Source organism: Bufo gargarizans, chromosome 6 (assembly GCF_014858855.1).
Source record: "Bufo gargarizans isolate SCDJY-AF-19 chromosome 6, ASM1485885v1, whole genome shotgun sequence".
Classification (NCBI taxonomy): Eukaryota; Metazoa; Chordata; class Amphibia; order Anura; family Bufonidae; genus Bufo; species Bufo gargarizans.
In genome coordinates this window covers 357,279,667-357,305,737 of record NC_058085.1, presented here as the reverse complement: position 1 = coordinate 357,305,737, position 26,071 = coordinate 357,279,667, and the positions used below count along the sequence as shown (strand labels likewise).

At 44.2% G+C, this 26,071-nt stretch overlaps 1 protein-coding gene across 1 annotated transcript in view; it reads left to right on the top strand.

Moving 5' to 3' along the window:
- The window catches only part of DNTT (DNA nucleotidylexotransferase), a 484,835-nt gene that overhangs the window by 75,671 nt on the left and 383,093 nt on the right, over positions 1-26,071 (top strand). The window contains exon 4 of the mRNA XM_044299722.1: positions 25,371-25,541. Coding sequence (XP_044155657.1) covers positions 25,371-25,541 — 171 coding nt within the window. The remainder of the gene's footprint in view (positions 1-25,370; positions 25,542-26,071) is intronic.

The following is a 26,071-nucleotide window of genomic DNA, read 5'->3' as shown; positions in this document are numbered from 1 at the left end:
ACGCCATCCGTGTTTTGCGGATACGCAGTTTGCGGACCGCAAAACACACCACGGTCGTGTTCATGAGGCCTTAGGCCTGTACTCATCTGCCAACCCTGCTCCTTAGGCAGCCTATGGCTGGCTATTCCTGGGTATTTAACCCCTTCTACCCCAGACCTGTTTTCACCTTCCTGCCCATGTGTCAATTTATGTGATAATAACTTTGGAACGGTTTTACTTATCCAAGCCATTCTGAGACTGTTTTCTCGTGACATATTGTACTTCATGACAGTGGTAAATGTGAGTCAATATATTTAACTTTTATTTATAAAAAAAATCCCAAATTTACAAAAAAAAATGAAAAATTCACAATTTTCTAAATTTGAATTTCTCTACTTTTAAAACACTTAGTAATACCTTATAAAATAGTTATCAGTCAACATTCCCCATATGTCTACTTTATGTTAGTATCATTTTGTAAATGTCTTTTTATTTTTTTAGGACGTTAGAAGGTTTAGAAATTTAGAAGCAATTTTTCAAGAAAATTTCCAAAACCATTTTTTTAAGCACCAATTCAGTTATAAAGTGATTTTGAGGGGCTTACGTAATGAAAATCACCCATAAATGATCCCATTTTAGAAACCACACCACTCAAATTAGTAAAAACTGATGTTACAAACTTTGTTAACCCTTTAGGCGTTCCACAAGAATTAAAGGAAAATAGAGGTTAAATTTCAAATTTCATTATTTCTTTGCAGATTTTTCATACTTTTTCAATTTTTTTTCTTGCAACACAGCAAGGATTACAGTGCCCCCTTAAGGCCCCTTTCACACGAGCGAGTTTTCCGTCCAGGTGCAATGCGTGACGTGAACGCATAGCACCCACACTGAAACCTGACCCATTCATTTAAATCGGTCTGTGTACATGAGCGTTGTTTTTCACGCATCAGTTATGCGTTGCGTGAAAATCGCAGCATGTTCTATATTCTGCGTTTTCACGCAGCCCTGGCCCCATAGAAGTGAATGGGGCTGTGTGAAAAACGCATTGCATCCGCAAGCAAGTGCGGGTGCGATGCATTTTTCACTGATGGTTGCTAAGAGATGTTGTTTGCAAACCTTCAGTTTTTATGTATAAGTGTAATGTATAGACTTCCTGATGAGACATAATTTTTTTATGTTTTACATCTTCAGCAATCAGGAATCCCTATGGGAGCGAAATACTCACCTTCAATCGCAAATATATATATAGCGTGGTGGGAAAGCAGGTATCTCTTCTCCGACAATAACCCATATAGAGAGGATTTTAAATGGTTTGGTCGATTTATCGACGATATGTTGTGGGTATGGCAGGGGGACAAAGAGAGAATAGTAAAATGTATAGAGTACTTAAACAGTTGTACTACATCTATACAACTAACTTTTTCCAGCGATCCAGACAAAATTGTTTTTCTGGATCTATGTCTGGAAGTGGACAAGGGCATTAATAAGGTGGTTACATATACCCACAGAAAGCCCACAGCTGGTAATACTATTCTCTCTGCCTCCTCCTGCCATCCACCACACGTTATTAACAATATCCCCAAGGGGAAAATGATTAGGGCGAAAAGAAACTGCTCCACCAAGGAACTATTTGAAAGAGAAGTCCAAAATATTGCAGCTAGACTAAAAATAAGAGGATATACCCAAACCAGTATAAATAGAGGCATACATGTTGCCAGATTAAAAGACAGAAAGACTCTTGTTTTCTCTAAAGGAAATAAAAATAATAGAATAATGGATGAAAACAAAAATAATAGGAGAGGGAACAAACATAAAAGTAAAAACAAAACTAAAAACAGGAACAAAAAAGACTTGAATAAAGATGAACCCATCATTTTTTTTACCAATTACAGTAGAGACTATTTCAGGATATGTAAAATCATACGGAAACACCTTCCAGTTCTAACCTTTAATGAGGAATGGAGAAACATGGCATCCACAGGGATAAGGTGTGTAGCAAAAAGAGCCCCTATAGTGGGTCAAAAAATAAGTCCAAGTCTGTTTGAGGAAAAAATTCCCAAAATATGCACTTGGCCTAAAACTAATGGAAACTACAAATGTGGTAGCAAAAAATGCATTTGCTGTCGACATATGTTTATCTCAAAAGAAGTCATATCTATGGCTAATAATAAAAAACATATGTTGAAGCAATACATTAATTGCAACACAGACCACGTAGTATATGTTATAACATGTAAAATATGCAGGGTACAATACGTGGGCTGTACCACAAAAGATCTAAAAGTACGTATAAGGAAGCATTTGAGTGGTGTCCCTCACGTCATGTCTCGGAATGTCTCAGCGGCAACAATGCATTTTGCCACTGTTCACAAGGGCGATATCTCTGCGTTTTCTGTGCAGGGCTTGGAGGTTGTTTCCGCACCTATTAGAGGAGATGATCGCAAACAGAGGCTCCTAAGTAGAGAAACATATTGGATGTTTGTTTTGGAAACTTGTATACCGAAGGGCCTAAACAGAAAATATGATTTAACACTGCAATACATGTAGTTCATCAGTGTGTGTTTTCAAATGCATGATACTAATTTGCTGCCTCCCCGCCCATGTGCTCTTGGCTGGACTTCTTTACCTAATCCAGGAACACCTGGGCCTGGGATGTGACCTTTAGCCAATCAAAAAAGGAGGAGGAACCTATCTGTGTTGTATATAAGTACTTGTTTTTAGTGCACTTTGTATTGTCTTGATGAAGGGCTCAATACTATAGCCCGAAACGCGTCACAATTGCCTTGTGTCTCTCCATGTGATGTATGTCAGATCTTAAACTTTGGAAGCCAAATAAAGAACAAACTATTTTATACGTCAGAAGCTGGAATTGATCCTTTGTTTTCTGGATATTCTAAATGTGGCTGGGTTCAAGCCTTATCTTCCGTGCTTCACAAGGGTGATCAGAGGTGAGAGCTGCAACTTTCTTCTTTTTCTCTACAGCGCTTACATTGCACTGTGAACGAGTCAGTACAGACAACACAGAGAAGGCTGTACACTCAGAAAACGGCAGGTGGTCCCAGGTCTGAAACAAATGCGGTCACTGGGAGCAGGCAGTTCCGAGAACAGCCCGATGAAGCCCCCGGTGGCTGTTCTCGGAACTGCCTGCTCCCCCTGACCGCATTTGTGCATCGCCGGACTTGTGATTTAAGATGGCAGCCCGCATGTGTTCGCGGGCGAACACGGCATACTGTCCATCACTAGTCACTGATAGCTGGGCCCCTGCTGTATGTGCTGGCATCGGTGAAAACACTGATGCCGGCACATTAACCCTTGCTGTGCTGCGGTCAGCACTGCATATGGCATGTGTGGGGTGTGTGTAAGAGAGATCGCTCCCTCCCCGTCCCCATCGGGTCTCTGTGCTGCGGTGACGCCCCCTGGATCTCACAGGTAAGCAGGCTATAAGTGTACTACACTGAGTAATGCACTTACAGCCAATGCATTACGATACAGATGTATTGTAATGCATTTCATAGGGGATCAGCCCCCCAAAAGTTATAAAACAAAGTTAAAAAAGTGTTTTACATAATAAAAAAATAAATGTTCCAAGTAAAAAAAAAAAAAAACAACACCCTTGTCCCATAATTAAGTTATAATTAATTTATAAAAAAATTGCAAAAAATAGAAAAAAAAAATAACCATAGACATATGTCCGTATCGACTGGCTCTATAAAAATATCACATGATCCACCCCATCGGGTGAATGCTGTAAAAAAATACAAATAAAAACTGTGCCAAAACAATTTTTGTCACCTTCCCTCACAAAAGTGCAATACCCAGTGATCAAAAAGTTATATGTCTCCCAAAATGGTACCAATCAAACCGTCATCTTATATCGCAAAAAATGAAACCCTACCTAAAACAATCACCCAAAAAATAAAAAAAATATTTCTCTCAGAAAATGGCAACACAAAAACAAAATTTTATTATTTTCAAAAATGCTTTTACTGTATAAAACTTAACAAAAATGAAAATAATAGACACATTTGGTATCGCCGCATCCGTGACAACCTGCTCTATAAAAATATCAGATAAAATGCCCCCCCCAGGTGAATGCTGTAAAAATATAAAAAAACTGTTCCAAAAAGTGTAATACCAAGTAATACCAAGTGTAAGGGTACTTTCACACTTGCATTGTGAAGATCCGACAGGCAGTTACGTCGCCGGAACTGCCTGCTGGATCCGGAAATCTATGTGCAAACTCTCAGCATTTGTAGACGGATCTGGATGCGGATCTGTCTAACAAATGCATTGAAACACCGGATCCATCTCTCCGGTGTCATCCGGAAAAAAGGATCCAGTATTTTTTTCTTTTGCATTTTTAAATGTCTGCGCATGCACAGATCGGAAAACCGGATCCGTTTTGCCGGAACACTTGGCATTAATGCATTTCAATGTAAAATAATGCCGGATCTGGCATTCCGGCAAGTGTTCCGGAATTTTGGACGGAGAAAATACTGCTGTGGTATTTTCTCCGGCCAAATACCGTTAGAGTGACTGAACTGAAGTCATCTTGATGCATACTGAACGGATTGCTTTCTATTCAGAATGCATAAGGAAAAAACTGATCAGTTTTTTTCCGGTATTGAGCCCCTAGGATGGAACGCAATACCGGAAAAGAATAACGCTAGTGTGAAAGTACCCCAATACCAAGTGATCATAAAGTCGTATATACCCCAAAATGGTACCAATAAAACCGTTACCTCATCCCACAAAAAAATGAACCTCCACATAAGACAATCTCCCAAAAAATTAAAACCAATGGCACCCGTAAACTAATTAATCAAAATCTGCTCTGAAAAAGCCATATGGTGCTCCTTCTTATCTGAGTCCTGCCATGTGCCCCCACAGCAGTTTACCACCACATATGGGGTTTTGCCGTATTCAGGAGAAGATGGGTTACAAATTATGTGGTGCCCTTTCTCTTGTTACCTCTTGTGAAAATGAAAAATTTGGGGCTAAAGCAATACTTTATTGGAAGAAATAAAACCTTTCATTTTCACCGCCAAGTGTTTCTAAATTAAGTAAAACTCTTCTGGGGTAAAAGTGCACCCCTTTATGAATTCTAATAAATTCTAAATTCTTAATAAGTACATCCCTTAATAAATTCTTTGAGGGGTGTAGTTTTCAAAATGGGGTCACTTTTTGAGGGTTTCCACTGTAGCGGTACTTCAGGGTCTCTTCAAATACAAAATGGTGCCCAAAAACCATTCTAGCAAAATCTGCCTCCAAAACCATATGGTGCTCCTTTCCAGTGGTGTAACTCGAAATGATTCGGCCCCACAGCAAATTTTTAATTGGGCCCCCCATCCCTCCAGAAACTTGGAAACCCCCTCCTCCCGTGCAACCCCCAATTCTGTGGCTAGTCAAGATCGCCCTCCCAGACTAGGCCCGTCAACTGCTCCGTCACTCTATACATCGTCATTGTATAACATTATTGTGGGGGCCCTGACAATAAAATCTTTTAATCCTCATCCTGGATGGGCTCCTTCTCAGTTTGGTCCCCAAAGCAGCCGCTTCCCCTGCTTCCCCTATAGCTATGCCCATGCTCCTTTCCTTCTGACCACTGACACATGCTACTAGAGCAGTTTACCAACACATATGGGGTATTACTGTAAACTGCAGAATCAGAGTAATGCATATTGAGGTTTATTTTGCTGTTAATCCTTGCTGTGTTGCAAGAAAAAAATTGATCAACATGAAAAATTTGCAAAAAAAATATGAAATTTGAAAATTCACTTCTTTTTTTCCTTTAATTCTTGTGGGACACCTAAAGGGTTAACAAGGTTTGTAAAATCATTTTTAATAATTTGAGTGGCGTAGTTTCTAAAATTGGATCATTTATGGGTGATTTCCATTACGTAAGCCCCTCAAAATCACCATATAACTGAATTGGTGCTTAAAAAGATGGTTTTGGAAATTTTCTTGAAAATTTGAAAAATTGCTTCTAAATTTCAAAGCCTTCTAACGTCCTAAATAAAATCTAAAGACATTTGCAAATTTATTACAACATGAAGTAGACATATGGGAAATGATGACTAATAACTATTTTATGAGGCACTACTATCTGTCTTAAAAGTAGAGAAATTCAAATCTTGAAAATTGTTTCAAAATTTTTAGTAAATTTTGAATTTTTCATAAATAAAGGTGAAATATATCGACTCAAATTTACCACTGCAATGAATTACAATGTGTCACGAGAAAACAGTCTCAGAATGGTTTGGATAAGTGAAAGCGTTTCAAAGTTATTACCACATGCCAGATTTGCAAAAAATTACCTGGGCTGGAAGGTGAAAACTGGCCCAGGGTAGAAAGGGTTAAACAAGTGTCGTTTGTCCTTAAGATGTTGTTGCACAGCTGAGTCCTGACCGCAGGTGTATTTCCATCAGCTAGTACAGCTGCATCCCCCCCCATGTACAAGTCTTCGCACTTCTCACTGCACTGGACTGCATACAAGATATTGCACTTATTTCTCTGCGTTGCAACGTTGAGTCTTTTGGGTGAACCAGTTCCTGCTGCCTTAGTATATTGTTGGGTTTAAAGCAGACAGTGATGCAATGTTTATGAAAAATTATTTTGAGTTTTTCAGACACTCCAGCTCTGGGGTGGACTGGGAACTTAATGTCGCCCTGAAAAGCCCAATGTTGTAGGCAGGTCCAAATTGTCAGAAGACAGGGCAATCCAAGCAGACAGTTTCTGCAATACCACAGTGTAGCACAAAATACTGCCCCACCAAATATCACAGTGCAAGACAAAATACCCGTGCCACAGTACCTGATGCTCCTAGCATTAAATAATACTGAGGGCATCAGATCGTGAGGCCCATTGGGCATTTGCCTACTGGGAAATTTCCCTGTAGGGTTTATGGCCCCTTCACTGGAAATTCGTTCCTCCTCTTTTCTCAGTTTCAACAGGCCCAGTTCTACATCAGCACTATCCGGCTATTGTGTCTGCTCTAGTGACCAGTGTGAAAAAGTTATGGATAGTCACAATTAAAAATCCCATTAGTAATGCATTTTTATATCATTTACATCTAAGGCTAATTTCACATCTGCATTTTCCTTTCCAGTTTTGAGATCTGCCAAAGGATCTCAAAAGCGGAGTAAAACGCTTCAGTTTTGTGCATTCCATTCCGCTTTGCGTTCCCGTGCTGCACACAAAAAAGCTGTAAGCGATACTGGTCAAAACGGATCCGGCATGAAACACAATGTAAGTCAATGGTGCCGGACTTGTTTTTTCGAATGTCTTGGAGATAATACAACTGGATCCGTTATAAACGGATGCAAACGATTGTATTATTGAACGGATTCATTTTTGCTGATCCCCTGACAGATCCAGCAAAAACACAGATGTGAAAGTAGTCTAATCTCATTAACAACATACTGTTCGGGCCCTTGCACACGACCGTATGCCCTCTGAGACATACAGTCCGTGAGCGGGCCATATGTCCCGGAGCGGCATTGATTGTGCGCACGGGAGTACACAGCATCATAGATTACAATGCGATCTTATGAGTCCGGGACAATAGCCCCGCGGGCGGCCCGACGTGCACAGCATCTTTGTGATGTATGATGCTGTGTGCTCCTGTGCGCACAATCAATGCCGCTCTGGGACATAAGGCCCGCTCACGGACTGTATATCTCTGAGGGCATACGGTCGTGTGCAAGGGCCCTTAAAGAGCAGTATAGTAAAAGTAGCAGTGTGCTTCAGCTGAACAGGGCGGAGGCGTTCATTCTGTTACTTCGCAGTTATTCCTGCTCTCCTCATTATACAAACAAATAAAATAAAAATCGGATTAAACCTCCAGTCATTTTAAGAGCATAAGGTGCAATGTGTTTGCCATGTATAACTGCTAGTTCAACACACCGGGTACGTATAAACCTGGCATTGATTTGGCAATGCTATTTTATTGCAGCTATATTTTTCGGAAATCTATTTCTAAACTAGTGTGCCCTCTGGACATAGAAATGAAAGATGCCTAAAGAAGGCTTAGATTAACATCACCCCTGTGAAAACTGACAAATCTGAGCTGTAAAAAGTTGTTACTGTTCCCATCACCTTAGAGACATGATTCATAGGCTGGTATTCACAAAGCTGACCTCCGGACATTGCACATCCGTGAAACATATGTTTACTCCAGGAAAGGTCATAAGCAGCAGTGTGAATTCAATCCTACCTGCTCACCTTCAGCTTGACATCTGCAGGTAATACAGGCGTGATTAATTGTACAACCTTTTACGTGACAGATGATATTTTTATTATTTTAAGGAAAAAATTGGAATATAAGTTGTTAAAATATGTTATTTAATATATTAATGTAACACCCCTTTTGACAGCCCACGGTAGGCTTGTTGTATGGTGGTTCTCACCTCACTATGGCGCAGTGTCTCCACCCAAATCTTGCTTGGAGCTCTATGGGATAGCAGGAGGGTCTTCCTCTTCTGCCAAGGGTTGACTTGGTAAACCGCTGCCCAGCTCATTACACATTCCCCCCAGGAAGGAACTAACTAATCAACAGGTTTATTTTGGAAAAGGTGAACAATGGTGAAGAACATAAAGATAATATACCAAAGCACAGATGCAATTCTGTCTAAGGGAGACCCCAGGTGAAGGGGCTTGGTTAGCTTTAACAGTAAACAGTGATGGTGAGCAAACTCCCTCCTTTAACGGACAAATACAGTATAACTTCCCAGCTATCTACTCCTAGCACTCATATGCTATTAAATGAGTTATCCAATCCCTATAATGATCCCCAGAATGCCCAGCATACTTACCTGCTCCCCGGCACCCGACTCCCTCCGGATCCCTGCACGGCTGTGGCTGCATCTCCCCGTCCCACAGATCAAAACATCCGATGACGGGGGGAGCAGCCAATGCCAGGCTGTAACGGTGACCAGCCTCCCTAGCGTCACCCATGATGACCCGCAGGGAGATGCAGTGGCGGCCGTGCAGGGATTCGAATGGACGCATGTGCCAGGGAACAGGTAACAGTATGTTCTAGAGGTGGGGCCCAGGCATTCTAGGGGTCATTATAGGGATTTGATAACCCCTTTAACTCCTAACAATTAACCCAGTCTGAATTTCGGGGCCTGGTTGCGGAAAACCTTGGCGCACCAATGTTGGTGCACTTACAATTGTCCTGTCCGAGAACCATCTGAGGGCTGCAGCATTCTGAGGCTTGGATGAATGTGGAGTTAGTGGCAGCATCCTCCTGGGATGCAGGGCGATTCTTCTCCTGGAATGCAGGCTGGATTGTGTATGCAACGCAGTAGCTGGACTCTCTTCTTGCACACAAGATCCACAGATGCTGTCTGGGCTGGATTGTACTGTCTTTCCTGAAGTAATGCTCATATCTGTTTGTGTCTCTCTATCTCCTGGCCATGCTGTTGTCTCTAAGATGGCTGCTGCTCCACTTCATTCTTTAGCCTTTCCTCCTGGTCCCCCTGCTATTGGCTGCAGGGAGGGGCAAGTGCTCATTGGATTTGTAGCCCACTTCACCCCCAGAGAATCAGCACTAATGCCGGCTGCTGTGAGTCCCTGCTTGTAACTGACAGAAACAGCATTTGCTTTCTCTGCAGGGTTTACACTCTCCCCCTGGTGAGTCACAGGTAGTGCCAGAGCACAAAGTGAAGACTCACCATCTTAAATGCCACCATGTGGGAAAGCACCCTGATTAACAATGCAATCAGTCACACACACACACTGTTTCCAGGTCACATAAGCACAGGAATGAAATATGGCCACATGTTAATACAATTTGGGTGTATCACTCTGGGGACATCAGTAGTATGCCCCATTCTATCATAAGTTAGCATTATTGGGGGCCTAGGGTCCAGTCTGGGATGAATGTGTATAGAATCATCCTACTCGACCCCTAACTCTTGACTACAGATGAGCGAATCAAATCCCATGAAGTGGAATTCGATCCGAATTTCAGGATAAATTCGATTCGCCTAGAGGCCAAATTTCATCGTGCTTCGTGTCAGCAAATCGATTTAACCTGAAATAGTATAAAACAATTCAAACTTACCTTCTCCATTTGCTCGCAATGGGCTGCCAGCCTCTATCTTGATTGAAAATTTCAGCCGAAATCCCGAGCGGCGCACCGCACAGGATTTCGGCCGAGATCTTCAAGCAAAATGGCGGCAGCCGGCCCGTCGCTAGCAAATAGAGGTGGTAAGTAGAGTTGAGCGAACACCTGGATGTTCGGGTTCGAGAAGTTCGGCCGAACATCCCGGAAATGTTCGGGTTCGGGATCCGAACCCGATCCGAACTTCGTCCCGAACCCGAACCCCATTGAAGTCAATGGGGACCCGAACTTTTCGGCACTAAAAAGGCTGTAAAACAGCCCAGGAAAGAGCTAGAGGGCTGCAAAAGGCAGCAACATGTAGGTAAATCCCCTGCAAACAAATGTGGATAGGGAAATGAATTAAAATAAAAATTAAATAAATAAAAATTAACCAAAATCAATTGGAGAGAGGTTCCATAGCAGAGAATCTGGCTTCCCGTCACCCACCACTGGAACAGTCCATTCTCAGATATTTAGGCCCCGGCACCCAGGCAGAGGAGAGAGGTCCCGTAACAGAGAATCTGTCTTCATGTCAGCAGAGAATTAGTCTGCATGTCATAGCAGAGAATGAGGCTTCACGTCAGCCACCACTGCAACAGTCCATTGGCATATATTTAGGCCCAGCACACACACAGGCAGAGGAGAGAGGTCCCGTAACAGAGAATCTGGCTTCATGTCAGCAGAGAATCAGTCTGCATGTCATAGCAGAGAATCAGGCTTCACGTCAGCCACCACTGCAACAGTCCATTGTCATAAATTTAGGCCCAGCACCCAGGCAGAGGAGAGAGGTCCCGTAACAGAGAATCTGGCTTCATGTCAGCAGAGAATCAGTCTTCATATCATAGCAGAGAATCAGGCTTCACGTCACCCACCACTGTAAGAGTCAATTTTCATAAATTTAGGCCCAGAACCCAGGCAGAGGAGAAAGGTCCCGTAACAGACAATCTGGCTTCATGTCAGCAGAGAATCAGTCTTCATATCATAGCAGAGAATCAGGCTTCACGTCACCCACCACTGTAAGAGTCAATTTTCATAAATTTAGGCCCAGAACCCAGGCAGAGGAGAAAGGTCCCGTAACAGACAATCTGGCTTCATGTCAGCAGAGAATCAGTCTTCATATCATAGCAGAGAATCAGGCTTCACGTCACCCACCACTGTAAGAGTCAATTTTCATAAATTTAGGCCCAGAACCCAGGCAGAGGAGAAAGGTCCCGTAACAGACAATCTGGCTTCATGTCAGCAGAGAATCAGTCTTCATATCATAGCAGAGAATCAGGCTTCACGTCACCCACCACTGTAAGAGTCAATTTTCATAAATTTAGGCCCAGAACCCAGGTAGAGGAGAAAGGTCCCGTAACAGACAATCTGGCTTCATGACAGCAGAGAATCAGTCTGCATGTCATAGCAGAGAATCAGGCTTCACGTCAGCCACCACTGCAACAGTCCATTGTCATAAATTTAGGCCCAGCACCCAGGCAGAGGAGAGAGGTCCCGTAACAGAGGATCTGGCTTCATGTCAGCAGAGAATCAGTCTGCATGTCATAGCAGAGAATGAGGCTTCACGTCAGCCACCACTGCAACAGTCCATTGGCATATATTTAGGCCCAGCACACACACAGGCAGAGGAGAGAGGTCCCGTAACAGACAATCTGGCTTCATGTCAGCAGAGAATTAGTCTGCATGTCATAGCAGAGAATGAGGCTTCACGTCACCCACCACTGCAACAGTCCATTGGCATATATTCAGGCCCAGCACCCAGGCAGAGGAGAGAGGTCCCGTAACAGAGGATCTGGCTTCATGTCAGCAGAGAATCAGTCTGCATGTCATAGCAGAGAATGAGGCTTCACGTCAGCCACCACTGCAACAGTCCATTGTCATAAATTTAGGCCCAGCACCCAGGCAGAGGAGAGAGGTCCCGTAAAAGAGGATCTGGCTTCATGTCAGCAGAGAATCAGTCTGTATGTCATAGCAGAGAATCAGGCTTCACGTCAGCCACCACTGCAACAGTCCATTGTCATAAATTTAGGCCCAGCACCCAGGCAGAGGAGAGAGGTCCCGTAAAAGAGGATCTGGCTTCATGTCAGCAGAGAATCAGTCTGCATGTCATAGCAGAGAATCAGGCTTCACGTCAGCCACCACTGCAACAGTCCATTGTCATAAATTTAGGCCCAGCACCCAGGCAGAGGAGAGAGGTCCCGTAACAGAGGATCTGGCTTCATGTCAGCAGAGAATCAGTCTGCATGTCATAGCAGAGAATCAGGCTTCACGTCAGCCACCACTGCAACAGTCCATTGTCATAAATTTAGGCCCAGCACCCAGGCAGAGGAGAGAGGTCCCGTAACAGACAATCTGGCTTCATGTCAGCAGAGAATTAGTCTGCATGTCATAGCAGAGAATCAGGCTTCATGTCAGCCACCACTGCAACAGTCCATTGGCATATATTTAGGCCTAGCACACAGGCAGAGGAGAGGTTCATTCAACTTTGGGTAGCATCGCAATATAATGGTAAAATGAAAATAAAAATAGGATTGAATGAGGAAGTGCCCTGGAGTCCAATAATATATGGTTATGGGGAGGTAGTTAATGTCTAATCTGGACAAGGGACGGACAGGTCCTGTGGGATCCATGCCTGGTTCATTTTTATGAACGTCAGCTTGTCCACATTGGCTGTAGACAGGCGGCTGCGTTTGTCTGTAATGACGCCCCCTGCCGTGCTGAATACACGTTCAGACAAAACGCTGGCTGCCGGGCAGGCCAGCACCTCCAAGGCATAAAAGGCTAGCTCTGGCCACGTGGACAATTTAGAGACCCAGAAGTTGAATGGGGCCGAACCATCAGTCAGTACGTGGAGGGGTGTGCACACGTACTGTTCCACCATGTTAGTGAAATGTTGCCTCCTGCTAACACGTTGCGTATCAGGTGGTGGTGCAGTTAGCTGTGGCGTGTTGACAAAAGTTTTCCACATCTCTGCCATGCTAACCCTGCCCTCAGAGGAGCTGGCCGTGACACAGCTGCCTTGGCGACCTCTTGCTCCTCCTCTGCCTTGGCCTTGGGCTTCCACTTGTTCCCCTGTGACATTTGGGAATGCTCTCAGTAGCGCGTCTACCAACGTGCGCTTGTACTCGCGCATCTTCCTATCACGCTCCAGTGCAGGAAGTAAGGTGGGCACATTGTCTTTGTAGCGTGGATCCAGCAGGGTGGCAACCCAGTAGTCCGCACAGGTTAAAATGTGGGCAACTCTGCTGTCGTTGCGCAGGCACTGCAGCATGTAGTCGCTCATGTGTGCCAGGCTGCCCAGGGGTAAGGACAAGCTGTCCTCTGTGGGAGGCGTATCGTCATCGTCCTGCCTTTCCCCCCAGCCACGCACCAGTGATGGACCCGAGCTGCGTTGGGTGCCACCCCGCTGTGACCATGCTTCATCCTCATCCTCCTCCACCTCCTCCTCATCCTCGTCCTCCTCGTCCTCCAGTAGTGGGCCCTGGCTGGCCACATTTGTACCTGGCCTCTGCTGTTGCAAAAAACCTCCCTCTGAGTCACTTCGAAGAGACTGGCCTGAAAGTGCTAAAAATGACCCCTCTTCCTCATCCTCCTCCTCCTCCTCCTGGGCCACCTCCTGTTCCATCATCGCCCTAAGTGTTTTCTCAAGGAGACATAGAAGTGGTATTGTAACGCTGATAACGGTGTCATCGCCACTGGCCATGTTGGTGGAGTACTCGAAACAGCGCAACAGGGCACACAGGTCTCGCATGGAGGCCCAGTCATTGGTGGTGAAGTGGTGCTGTTCTGTAGTGCGACTGACCCGTGCGTGCTGCAGCTGAAACTCCACTATGGCCTGCTGCTGCTCGCACAGTCTGTCCAGCATGTGCAAGGTGGAGTTCCACCTGGTGGGCACGTCGCATATGAGGCGGTGAGCGGGAAGGCCGAAGTTACGCTGTAGCGCAGACAGGCGAGCAGCGGCAGGATGTGAACGCCGGAAGCGCGAACAGACGGCCCGCACTTTATGCAGCAGCTCTGACATGTCGGGGTAGTTGTGAATGAACTTCTGCACCACCAAATTCAGCACATGCGCCAAGCAAGGGATGTGCGTCAAATTGGCTAGTCCCAGAGCTGCAACGAGATTTCGCCCATTATCACACACCACCAGGCCGGGCTTGAGGCTCACCGGCAGCAACCACTCGTCGGTCTGTTGTTCAATACCCCGCCACAACTCCTGTGCGGTGTGGGGCCTGTCCCCCAAACATATGAGTTTCAGAATGGCCTGCTGACGTTTACCCCGGGCTGTGCTGAAGTTGGTGGTGAAGGTGTGTGGCTGACTGGATGAGCAGGTGGAAGAAGAGGAGGAGGAAGCCGAGAAGGAGGAGGTGGCAACAGGAGGCAAAGAATGTTGCCCTGCGATCCTTGGCGGCGGCAGGACGTGCGCCAAACAGCTCTCCGCCTGGGGCCCAGCTGCCACTACATTTACCCAGTGTGCAGTTAGGGAGATATAGCGTCCCTGGCCGTGCTTACTGGTCCACGTATCTGTGGTTAGGTGGACCTTGCTACAGATGGCGTTGCGCAGTGCACACTTGATTTTATCGGATACTTGGTTGTGCAGGGAAGGCACGGCTCTCTTGGAGAAGTAGTGCCGGCTGGGAACAACATACTGTGGGACAGCAAGCGACATGAGCTGTTTGAAGCTGTCTGTGTCCACCAGCCTAAATGACAGCATTTCATAGGCCAGTAGTTTAGAAATGCTGGCATTCAGGGCCAGGGATCGAGGGTGGCTAGGTGGGAATTTACGCTTTCTATCAAATGTTTGTGAGATGGAGAGCTGAACGCTGGCGTGTGACATGGTTGAGACGCTTGGTGACGGAGGTGGTGGTGGTGGTGTTGGTGGTACATCCCCTGTTTGCTGGGCGGCAGGTGCCAACGTTCCTCCAGAGGCGGAGGAAGAGGCCGAGGCGGCAGCAGCAGAATAGGCCGAGGCGGCAGCAGCAGAAGAGGTAGCAGGGGGAGCCTGAGTGACTTCCTTGGTTTTAAGGTGTTTACTCCACTGCAGTTCATGCTTTGCATGCAGGTGCCTGGTCATGCAGGTTGTGCTCAGGTTCAGAACGTTAATGCCTCGCTTCAGGCTCTGATGGCACAGCGTGCAAACCACTCGGGTCTTGTCGTCAGCACATTGTTTGAAGAAGTGCCATGCCAGGGAACTCCTTGAAGCTGCCTTTGGGGTGCTCGGTCCCAGATGGCGGCGGTCAGTAGCAGGCGGAGTCTCTTGGCGGCGGGTGTTCTGCTTTTGCCCACTGCTCCCTCTTTTGCTACGCTGTTGGCTCGGTCTCACCACTGCCTCTTCCTCCGAACTGTGAAAGTCAGTGGCACGACCTTCATTCCATGTGGGGTCTAGGACCTCATCGTCCCCTGCATCGTCTTCCACCCAGTCTTGATCCCTGACCTCCTGTTCAGTCTGCACACTGCAGAAAGACGCAGCAGTTGGCACCTGTGTTTCGTCATCATCAGAGACATGCTGAGGTGGTATTCCCATGTCCTCATCATCAGGAAACATAAGTGGTTGTGCGTCAGTGCATTCTATGTCTTTCACCGCTGGGGAAGGGCTAGGTGGATGCCCTTGGGAAACCCTGCCAGCGGAGTCTTCAAACAGCATAAGAGACTGCTGCATAACTTGAGGCTGAGACAGTTTCCCTGGTATGCATGGGGGTGATGTGACAGACTGATGGGGTTGGTTTTCAGGCGCCATCTGTGCGCTTTCTGCAGAAGACTGGGTGGGAGATAATGTGAACGTGCTGGATCCACTGTCGGCCACCCAATTGACTAATGCCTGTACCTGCTCAGGCCTTACCATCCTTAGAACGGCATTGGGCCCCACCATATATCGCTGTAAATTCTGGCGGCTACTGGGACCTGAGGTAGTTGGTACACTAGGACGTGTGGATGTGGCAGAACGGCCACGTCCTCTCCCAGCACCAGAGGGTCCACTAACACCACCACGACCATGTCCACGTCCGCGTCCCTTACTAGATGTTTTTCTCATTGTTATGGTTCACCACAACAACAAATATATTATTTGGCCCAATGTATTGTATTCAAATTCAGCGGGATATAAATTTGAGGCCTAGTATTTAGGCGCTGGGTGACCGGTATGGATTTAGTGACAGAATTAGACTTGGAAATGCACAGAAGCGTGTGTGTGAAGTTATTCTGAATGACCCAATGTGCACCTTCAATATTATATACCCTTTTTGGGATAGATTTCAAATAGCTCTGATATAGCAGGAACCACTAAATTATGAAATTGCTAAATTGGGAATTGTACTTCAACCCAGAACAAAAAATGTGCTTTGACGGACACTAAATATCTTGCCCAGCAACAACAGTACAGCGGTAACGAGAGATTTAGCGGGATATAAATTTGAGGCCTAGTATTTAGGCGCTGGGTCACCGGTATGGATTTAGTGACAGAATTAGACTTGGAAATGCACAGAAGCGTGTGTGTGAAGTTATTCTGAATGACCCTATGTGCACCTTCAATATTATATACCCTTTTAGGGATAGATTTCAAATAGCTCTGATATAGCAGAAACCACTAAATTATGAAATTGCTAAATTGGGAATTGTACTTCAACCCAGAACAAAAAATGTGCTTTGACGGACACTAAATATCTTGCCCAGCAACAACAGTACAGCGGTGGGTAACGAGAGATTTAGAGGGATTTAAATTTGAGGCCTAGTATTTAGGCGCTGGGTCACCGGTATGGATTTAGTGACAGAATTAGACTTGGAAATGCACAGAAGCGTGTGTGTGAAGTTATTCTGAATGACCCTATGTGCACCTTCAATATTATATACCCTTTTAGGGATAGATTTCAAATAGCTCTGATATAGCAGAAACCACTAAATTATGAAATTGCTAAATTGGGAATTGTACTTCAACCCAGAACAAAAAATGTGCTTTGACGGACACTAAATATCTTGCCCAGCAACAACAGTACAGCGGTAACGAGAGATTTAGAGGGATTTAAATTTGAGGCCTAGTATTTAGGCGCTGGGTGACAGGTATGGGTTTAGTGACAGAATTAGACTTGGAAATACACAGTAGCGGGTGTGTGTGAAGTTATTCTGAATGACCCAATGTGCACCTTCAATATTATATACCCTTTTTGGGATAGATTTCAAATAGCTCTGATATAGCAGGAACCACTAAATTATGAAATTGCTAAATTGGGAATTGTATTTCAACCCAGAACAAGAAATGTGCTTGAACGGACACTAAATAACTCGCCCAGCTACAGCACTAGGGACAGATTTAGCTGGATATAAATTTGAGGCCTAGTATTTAGGCGCTGGGTGACCGGTATGGATTTAGTGACAGAATTAGACTGGGATATGGCCAAAAAATAAACAGACTATTGCTGGTTAAATGCACTTGGTGTGACAGCTTCACCCTGATGTAGGCTTTAGCCAAAAAACAACCACACCATTGAGGGTTAAATGCACTTGGTGACAGGCGCAGCTTGCCCCTGATTTTGTATATGGCCAAAAAATGAACAGACTATTGCTGGTTAAATGCACTTGGTGTGACAGCTTCACCCTGATGTAGGCTTTAGCCAAAAAACAACCACACCATTGAGGGTTAAATGCACTTGGTGACAGGCGCAGCTTGCCCCTGATTTTGTATATGGCCAAAAAATGAACAGACTATTGCTGGTTAAATGCACTTGGTGTCACAGCTTCACCCTGATGTAGGCTTTAGCCAAAAAACAACCACACCATTGAGGGTTAAATGCACTTGGTGACAGGCGCAGCTTGCCCCTGATTTTGTATATGGCCAAAAAATGAACAGACTATTGCTGGTTAAATGCACTTGGTGTGACAGCTTCACCCTGATGTAGGCTTTAGCCAAAAAACAACCACACCATTGAGGGTTAAATGCACTTGGTCGCAGCTTGTGCTGGCGCACCACAAGACACAAAATGGCCGCCGATCACCCCAGAAAAATGAGACTGACAAACGGTCTGTGCAGCCTAAAAACAGTGAGCAATTGAGGATCAGCAGCTCAATGATCCACAGCTGCAGATCGATCAGTTAATCAAGTCCTTTGGAGGAGTTAATCTGCCTAATCTCGCCCTACTGTCGCAGCCGCAACCTCTCCCTACGCTAATCAGAGCAGAGTGACGGGCGGCGCTATGTGACTCCAGCTTAAATAGAGGCTGGGTCACATGGTGCTCTGGCCAATCACAGCCATGCCAATAGTAGGCATGGCTGTGATGGCCTCTTGGGGCAAGTAGTATGACGCTTGTTGATTGGCTGCTTTGCAGCCTTTCAAAAAGCGCCAAGAAAGCGTCACAAAAGCGCCAAGAAAGCGACGAACACCGAACCCGAACCCGGACTTTTACGAAAATGTCCGGGTTCGGGTCCGTGTCACGGACACCCCAAAATTCGGTACGAACCCGAACTATACAGTTCGAGTTCGCTCATCCCTAGTGGTAAGTTTGATTAATTTTTTTTTTTTATTGTTAATTTTACACTCATATGCCGCGATCATGTATGAATGCGACATCTGAGGGGTACAATGATGGGGGCGACGCTATCGCAGCTCCCTGTCATTGCACCCGCTACTTACAAAAAAATGCGCTTTGTGACGAGTAGTTCGTCACAAAACAAATTTTTGGGTGAAATTCGGCGAATCAGCCGAATTGAACTTTTAAGAAATTCGTTCTGCTCTTGACCTTCAGGCTCGGGCTCCATCATGACTATTTCTTCATCTAGTGGCTCTGGTGTAGCTGAAATCTGGTGGACCTGAAATCTGTACTGGTGTTTTGCGGATAGTCCGCATCAAGCGAATGATCAAGACTGTCCTGAACAAAGGGTCTGTGGTTGCTTACCCATCCATAGTCTAGACTCCATTCGTCACTTGAATCACTGTCACTTCCTTGAGTGGGAACACTTGGACTGATCCCTCGTTGGTGATGATTTCTCCTCCTCGGAGGCTGGGGGGGGGTTGACTTTGATCCCTCTGGTTGTGATCGTTGCCATTAGACAGTCTGACCCACAGGTAACAGGTGCTTGCGATGATAGGTTTTGATGGTCCTACTTTCACTCTCAGGCTTCACTCAGTATGCTGGAACACCAGGCAGCTTTTCTACCACTACATAGGGTTCTGGTCAGCCAATCTGTAAGGCTCCTTCAATTCCTCCTTTAATTGAGACATATACTTCAGCTAGGTCTCCCCAGATGATTGGTCAGGTGATACTCCTAAAGTAATATCCTGGACGGTACTTCCAGCTGAAATCATACACAGAGAGGCAAGCCACCGGTGTTCCATAGTATCCAGCTTGGCTGTGGTTCTCACGTAGGTTAATGGGTTGTTGTCTGTATGGACTTTAAAATGCACCCCATAGAGGTAGTCGTACAGCTTGTCCACTACTGTCCACTTTGTTAGGCTGTGTTAGGCAGGACTTCAGCATCTCAAATGCCTCATCACAAGCAAGCGTCCACCTTTCTCCAAAGGCTCTTTAACCTTGAAGTAGGCCTGCCTAGCAGTCTTTTTGGAATGAGTGATCCCTCTTGGAGGAGGATATCCCTGGGTGAGAGAAGTCAGAGGTTTTGCAATCTTCAAATACTGTGGCACAAACCTTCGGTAGTACCCACAGAATCCTAGAAAAAACTTAAGCTCCCCCAACTTGGTAGGCTTGGGCTTTTGGACTACAGCTTCCACTTTGGCTCTGTAGAGATTCCTGCTAATGATGAGTCCCACATATTTCACAGCGTTCTGGCAGAACCAACATTTGTCTAGGGAGAACTTGACCCCAGCTTTTTAACTTGATCCAGCACCTTGAACAGTTTCTGGTTGTGCTAGGGTTTGCCCAAACACAATCAGGTCATCTAAGTAGAGAAGTACTTCCTGGAAGTTGATATCTCCCATCACCTTATTCATGCACCTTTGGAATGTGGCAGGAGCACCCTTAATTCCTTGGGGCATCCTCTCGTACTGGTAGAACCCTACGGGGCAAATGAAAGCAGTCTTCTCTTGATCCTCTTTAGTCATAGGTATCTGTTAGTAGCCACTCCGGAGATCTAACACAGTAAACCACCGACTGCTCTATAAGCAATCCAAAGCTTCATCAATCCTGGGCACCGTATATTGGTCAGGGACTATGCATTACTCCTTGCGCAAGGCCCAAAGCCCAATCTCTCAATGAGAAAACAGCAGCATGTTCCATCATGCCTGCTACTAGCAACTCCTTTTCATCTGTCAGGTCACTACCTTCAAAGCAGGGATCACAATATTCAAGGAGGATCTCCTTTCTCTTCGCCTCTTCCTTTCTCACATAAGCTGCTAGACAGGCTGGGTAAATGGTGAGAATCTACGAATAATTGTCTCCCCCGACTTCTCGGCACCACTATGCTAGTGTACAGAAGATGTTCGAATTCGTCCCCACTCAGGGGCGACTAAGGTTATGATAGGTATCTCTTTCTCCACTCCCGCAACTGTCTTCTGGGAACTGTAACATAACAGACACATATAATCGGTATGGGTAGCTATGTTCACTCAGTGCCAGAAGTCTAGCTAGCAAAATGGGGGAGCTGGAGGCTATGGTACTAGAAGAACACATAGATGTAGTTGGTGAGGCTAAGACATGGTTGGACTCTTCGCATGACTGGGCTGTAAATATTGAGGGTTTTACACTATTTAGGAAAGACAGGGTCAATAGAAAAGGTGGTGGCGTGTGCCTGTATGTGAGGAGTGATCTGAAGACAAGTGTGAAAGAGGCAATTGTGGGTGAGGATAGTGAGGATGTGGAAACCTTATGGGTGGAATTTCAAAGGGATATAAACACTGAAAAAATAATACTTGGTGTAATCCATAGAACCCCTAACATCACAGAGGAGATAGAAACACAAATAGAGCGGGCTGCACAGGCTGGTACAGTGGTCATAATGGGAGATTTTAACTTCCCAGACATTGACTGAGGTCAGGATTCTGCCTCAAAAGCAAAGGGGCAATGCTCTGTTGGATCTGGTAATTTATAATGATGCAGAGCTTGTTGGAAATGTTACTGTTCAAGAAACATTAGGTAATAGTGACCACAATAAAATAATATTCCCCCTAAACTATAAGAAGCAAACTCTGTCAGGCAGAGTAAAAACACTGAATTTTAAAAAGGCTAATTTCCCTGGGTTGAGGGCAGCATTTCAGGGCATAGACTGGGAGCAGCTACTGTCACATAATAATACAGAGGATAAATGTGAGAGCTTTAAATCCACATTGAGTAACTGCACTAAAAAATGTATTCCTATAGGTAACAAGTATAAGCGGCTAAAATTAAACCACCCATGGCTTACAGCTACTGTTAAAAGGGCATTAAGAGACAAAAAAAAGGGTATTTAAAAATACAAATCAGAGGCGTCAGCTGTAGCATTTGAAGATTACAAAGGGCTTAATAAAATCTGTAAAATAGAGATAAAATTTGCAAAAATACAAAACGAACAGCAGGTAGCAAAAGAGAGCAAAACAAATCCCAAATATATTTTTTTAAAATATATAAATGCTAAAAAACCGACGTCCGAGCAGGTAGGTCCCCTAAATAAAGGTAAACGGGGGCAGGGGGTAGTCACTGAAGATTAAGAAAAGGCAGAGTTACTAAATGTTTTTTTAGCTCTGTATATACAAAAGAAGAGAAAGGAGCTGATATCTGTGGTGCTGGGGCTGTTAGTACATCCAGTAATATACTCAATTGGCTAACTGTAGATATGGTCCAAGATAAGTTAAATAAGGTAAATGTGAACAAGGCTCCGGGTCCAGATGGATTACACCAAAGAGTGCTTAACAAGCTCAGTTTAGTCATTGCTGTGCCCCTGTTTATAATTTATAAATATTCTCCAGGTACTGGTACAGTGCCAAGTGATTGGCGCAAGGCAAATGTGGTGCCCATATTCAAAAAAGGATCTAGGTCCTTCAAAGGTAATTATAGACCAGTTAGTTTAACTTCTGTTATGGGAAAAATGTTTCAAGGACTCTTAAGGGACTATATACAGGAGTATGTGACTGTAGATAATATTATAAGTGATAACCAACATGAGTTTACCAAGGACAGAAGTTGTCAGACTAACCTGATTTGTTTTAATGAGGAGGTGAGTAGTAGCCTGGACAGAGGGGCGGCTGTGGATGTAGTGTTTCTGGATTTTGCAAAGGCTTTTGATACTGTCCCTCATAGACGTTTAATAGGTAAAGTAAGGTCTATAGGCTTGGAAAGTATAGTTTGTAATTGGATTGAAAACTGGCTGAAGGACCGTGTTCAGAGAGTTGTGGTCAATTATTCCTATTCAGAATGGTCCCGGGTATAAGTGGTGTACCCCAATGTTCAGTGCTGGGTCCTCTATTATTTAATCTATTTATTAATGATATTGAGGATGGGACACTAAGCTATGTAGTACTGTACAGTCTATGGAAGTTGTCCATATACTACAAGCTGACTTGAATACTCTGAGTGATTGGGCATCAACTTGGCAAATGAGGTTCAATGTGAATAAACGTAAAGTTATGCATCTTGGTAGTAATAATCTATGTGCTTCATATGTCCTAGTTGATGTAACACTGGGAGAGTCACTTATAGAGAAGGATTTGGGTGTCCTTGTAGATGGTAGATTAAATAACAGTATACAATGTCAATCAGCTGCTTCTAAGGCCACTAGGATATTGTCATGCATTAAATGAGGCATGGACTCGTGGGGCAGGGATGTAATACTACCACTTTACAAAGCATTGATACGGCCTCAACGGGAATATGCAGTTCAGTTCTGGGCACCAGTACATAGAGAGGATGCACTGCAGCTGGAAAAAGTACAGAGGAGAGAGACTAAACTGATAAGGGGCATGGAGGGTCTTAGAAGAAAGATTAAAAGAATTTCATTTAATTAGTCTTGAGAAGAGACGTCTAAGGGGGGACATGATTAACCTATACAAATATATAAATGGGCCATACAAAAAATACAGTGAAAAACTGTTCCACGTAACATGCCCAAAAAAGACAAGGGGGCACTCTCCGGAAGTTCAGTCTCCGGAAGCGTCATAGCTTCTTTACTGTAAGAACTGTAAATCTGTGGAATAGACTTCCATATTGGTCACAGCAGGAACAGTGGACAGTTTTAAAAAGGGTTTAGATGAATTCTTAAGAATAAACAACATTAATGCTTATAAAAACGTGTAGAAATCTGAGTCTCACTTACTTCTGGGATTCACGTCCCCACCGATCCCTTGGTTGAACTTGATGGACTTATGTATTTTTTTAACCGTATTAACTATGTAAGTTCCCAAACCACGAGTCCAGATAAAGGCTGTATGGTCACATCCGATCGGTGTTTCTTGTACGCTGTCCACTGCAGCTTGATACGCCTAAGTTATGTAGAGGTGCCAGCATCTACATAACTTAGGGGCACGATCTGGTGGCCGTTCAAGATTAAATCTATGGCAGCTCCCTTGCAGGCATAGATTTTAATCATTTTGTATGCCAAAAACAGAGGTAGAAGTTAGTGAATGTAACGGGCCCATGCCACATTCCCTTTTCTCGGAACTCGAGTAAAGAAGCGTAAGTGGTGTACACGGGGAAAAAGGCACAGATTTTGCAGAAAAACACATTTGCAACAAAATGGCGTATATTTGTTTAGAAATGACCCCTCATGTGTGGAGCATATGTGCTTTTAGCACATTTGGGGTTACTGGCGGTGATTTTGTGTACATCAGACCCCTTTAAATTTGATTGCAACTGTGAAAATTGAAAGATACTTCCTTCTCTAAACCAGGAAATGCTGAGTTTTTTCATTGACTGGAATTTGATTCACCTTTTGCTGAACTAACAAATTTAGCAGTCTCTTGGAGCTACATCTACCGCAAGGGGGACCGAAGCCCTCTTGATCATTGCCAGATGCTACATGAATGCTCTTCGTCCCCATTAACTATAATTGGGACCAGCGAAGATCCGGCCGCAACCTGGCAAATATACTGAGAATCAGCAGGACTTAAATTGTTAGTATCTCTGCTGGTCCCCATTATAGTTAATAGGCTGTGAGGCTTTCAGGTAGAGTCTTGCAATGCCAAATCCAGATCCCTGCTGGAACAGCCTGACAGATCTTTTTGCCGCTAGTGTGAAACTAGCCTTAGCTAGCTTGTCATTTGGACTTTTAAGTCCCCAGTATACCGAAGTATGCTGTCACCTTGGTGAAATAAAGATCCAAGATCCATGGAATAATCTATCAAAACCTCTACCGTTACTAAAGTAAAATTGGAGCGCTCCAAAGGACATTATATAAGAGCTGCGCTACCCGAGCGACGTTCAAGCCAAATAACATGCAACGCCAAGAGCAGGCAATCGCATGGGACGCCAGCACAGGAGATCACAGCGAGTAACAGCAATTTTTTTATATAGCAAACACGGAGGTAAGATGCATCATACTGTCACCCTATGAGCAGAGGAGACGTATTTCCACACTATACCACCAACTGCGAGTAATATATGGAAATTATCAAAGACTGGCCTTAGTGAGTGACAGAAAGCCACTTTACAATTTATTATTATCCACAAGTGTGGAACATATGATATACAGTATATATATATATATATATTATATCATCAAAGTAGTTTTAAGCACATTAACTTTTACTCTGTTTCCTAGGGAAGGACTGATTGAAGAGATCTTTAAACTGAATAAAGTATGGACATTATATATTAAAGTGTCTTCCGTCATCACTCCATATGTTATAGATAGGTGACTTTATTAATATTTGACCAAATATTACAATACAGCAAATATATATTGGGTTCTGAGCGAATCGTCGCTTTTGCTGTTTGCCATTCATGTAAAATATCACCAATCCAGCAACCATTGCTCCAAACTATAGCAATATTGGGGTGGCTGCATGACTGACAAACAACATATTATGATGATTTCAGTCATTTTTGTAATATATTTTACCTTTTTTGTTTTAGTTTTTATATTTTTATACGGTATATTTTTTGTTGTGTAATCTTGATGCTTCAAGTATTTTAATGGGGATGTGTATACCTGAAATGTGATGGAATACATAGGGTGAGTGTTTACAATAAACAGTTTGCAAATGTATAAGTCTCTGGGTAATCCTAGATGAAGTGTGCCTATCTACAGATCTATATACAGGAGACAAATTAGAACCATGGAGATAGTAAAAGATTTTTAAAAGCTAGGGCTTCAGTATAATTTTAAGTTACGAGTGAAAAAAATTATGATATTTGTTTTTCTCTTCTTCTTTCTTTAGGATGCCCTTGATACTTTGGCAGAAAATTATGAGTTTTTGGAAAATAAAGGTCCCCTTGTGGCTTTCCGGAGAGCCTCTTCAGTTCTGAAATCACTTCAGTCTCCTATTGTGTCCATTAAAGACTTGAGAGGTTTGCCACTCTTAGGGGATGAGATGAAACATATAATCGAGGTAATTTTTAACAACAGGTTTCCTACTCAACGGCGGACACGCAGAGTCACAACACATGTTTACATATACATACACCATATATATGCAGCACACATGCACATAAATACACCATATACAAGGTACACATACATAAATACACCATATTTACACTGCACACACATACCACCCAACTTTTAAAAAGCCTAAGGTGCTAAACTATGGAATGGAAGTGCTCATCTCCAGCTGCCGCCGGAGCCCCAGATTGGGATTAAGGCGGTAACACTGTTGTCCGATCCGGCTGCAATTTTAACAACCGGATCTGAAGAACCTGAGGGCACAGGCTGAATCCCATGCCTGATGGTCTGGGAATGTGGCAATAAATACATAGAAAATGTATGTGAAATCAGAAAAGCATAATAATCATTCCATCCACTTTTTTGCGGACCTACAGTATTGACTTCAATGGGTCAGTGGAGAGCATTTTGTGGTTAAGTATTGTACATGTAGTTTTTGGCAGAAAGGACAAGCCGATGCGGAAAGCATATAGATCT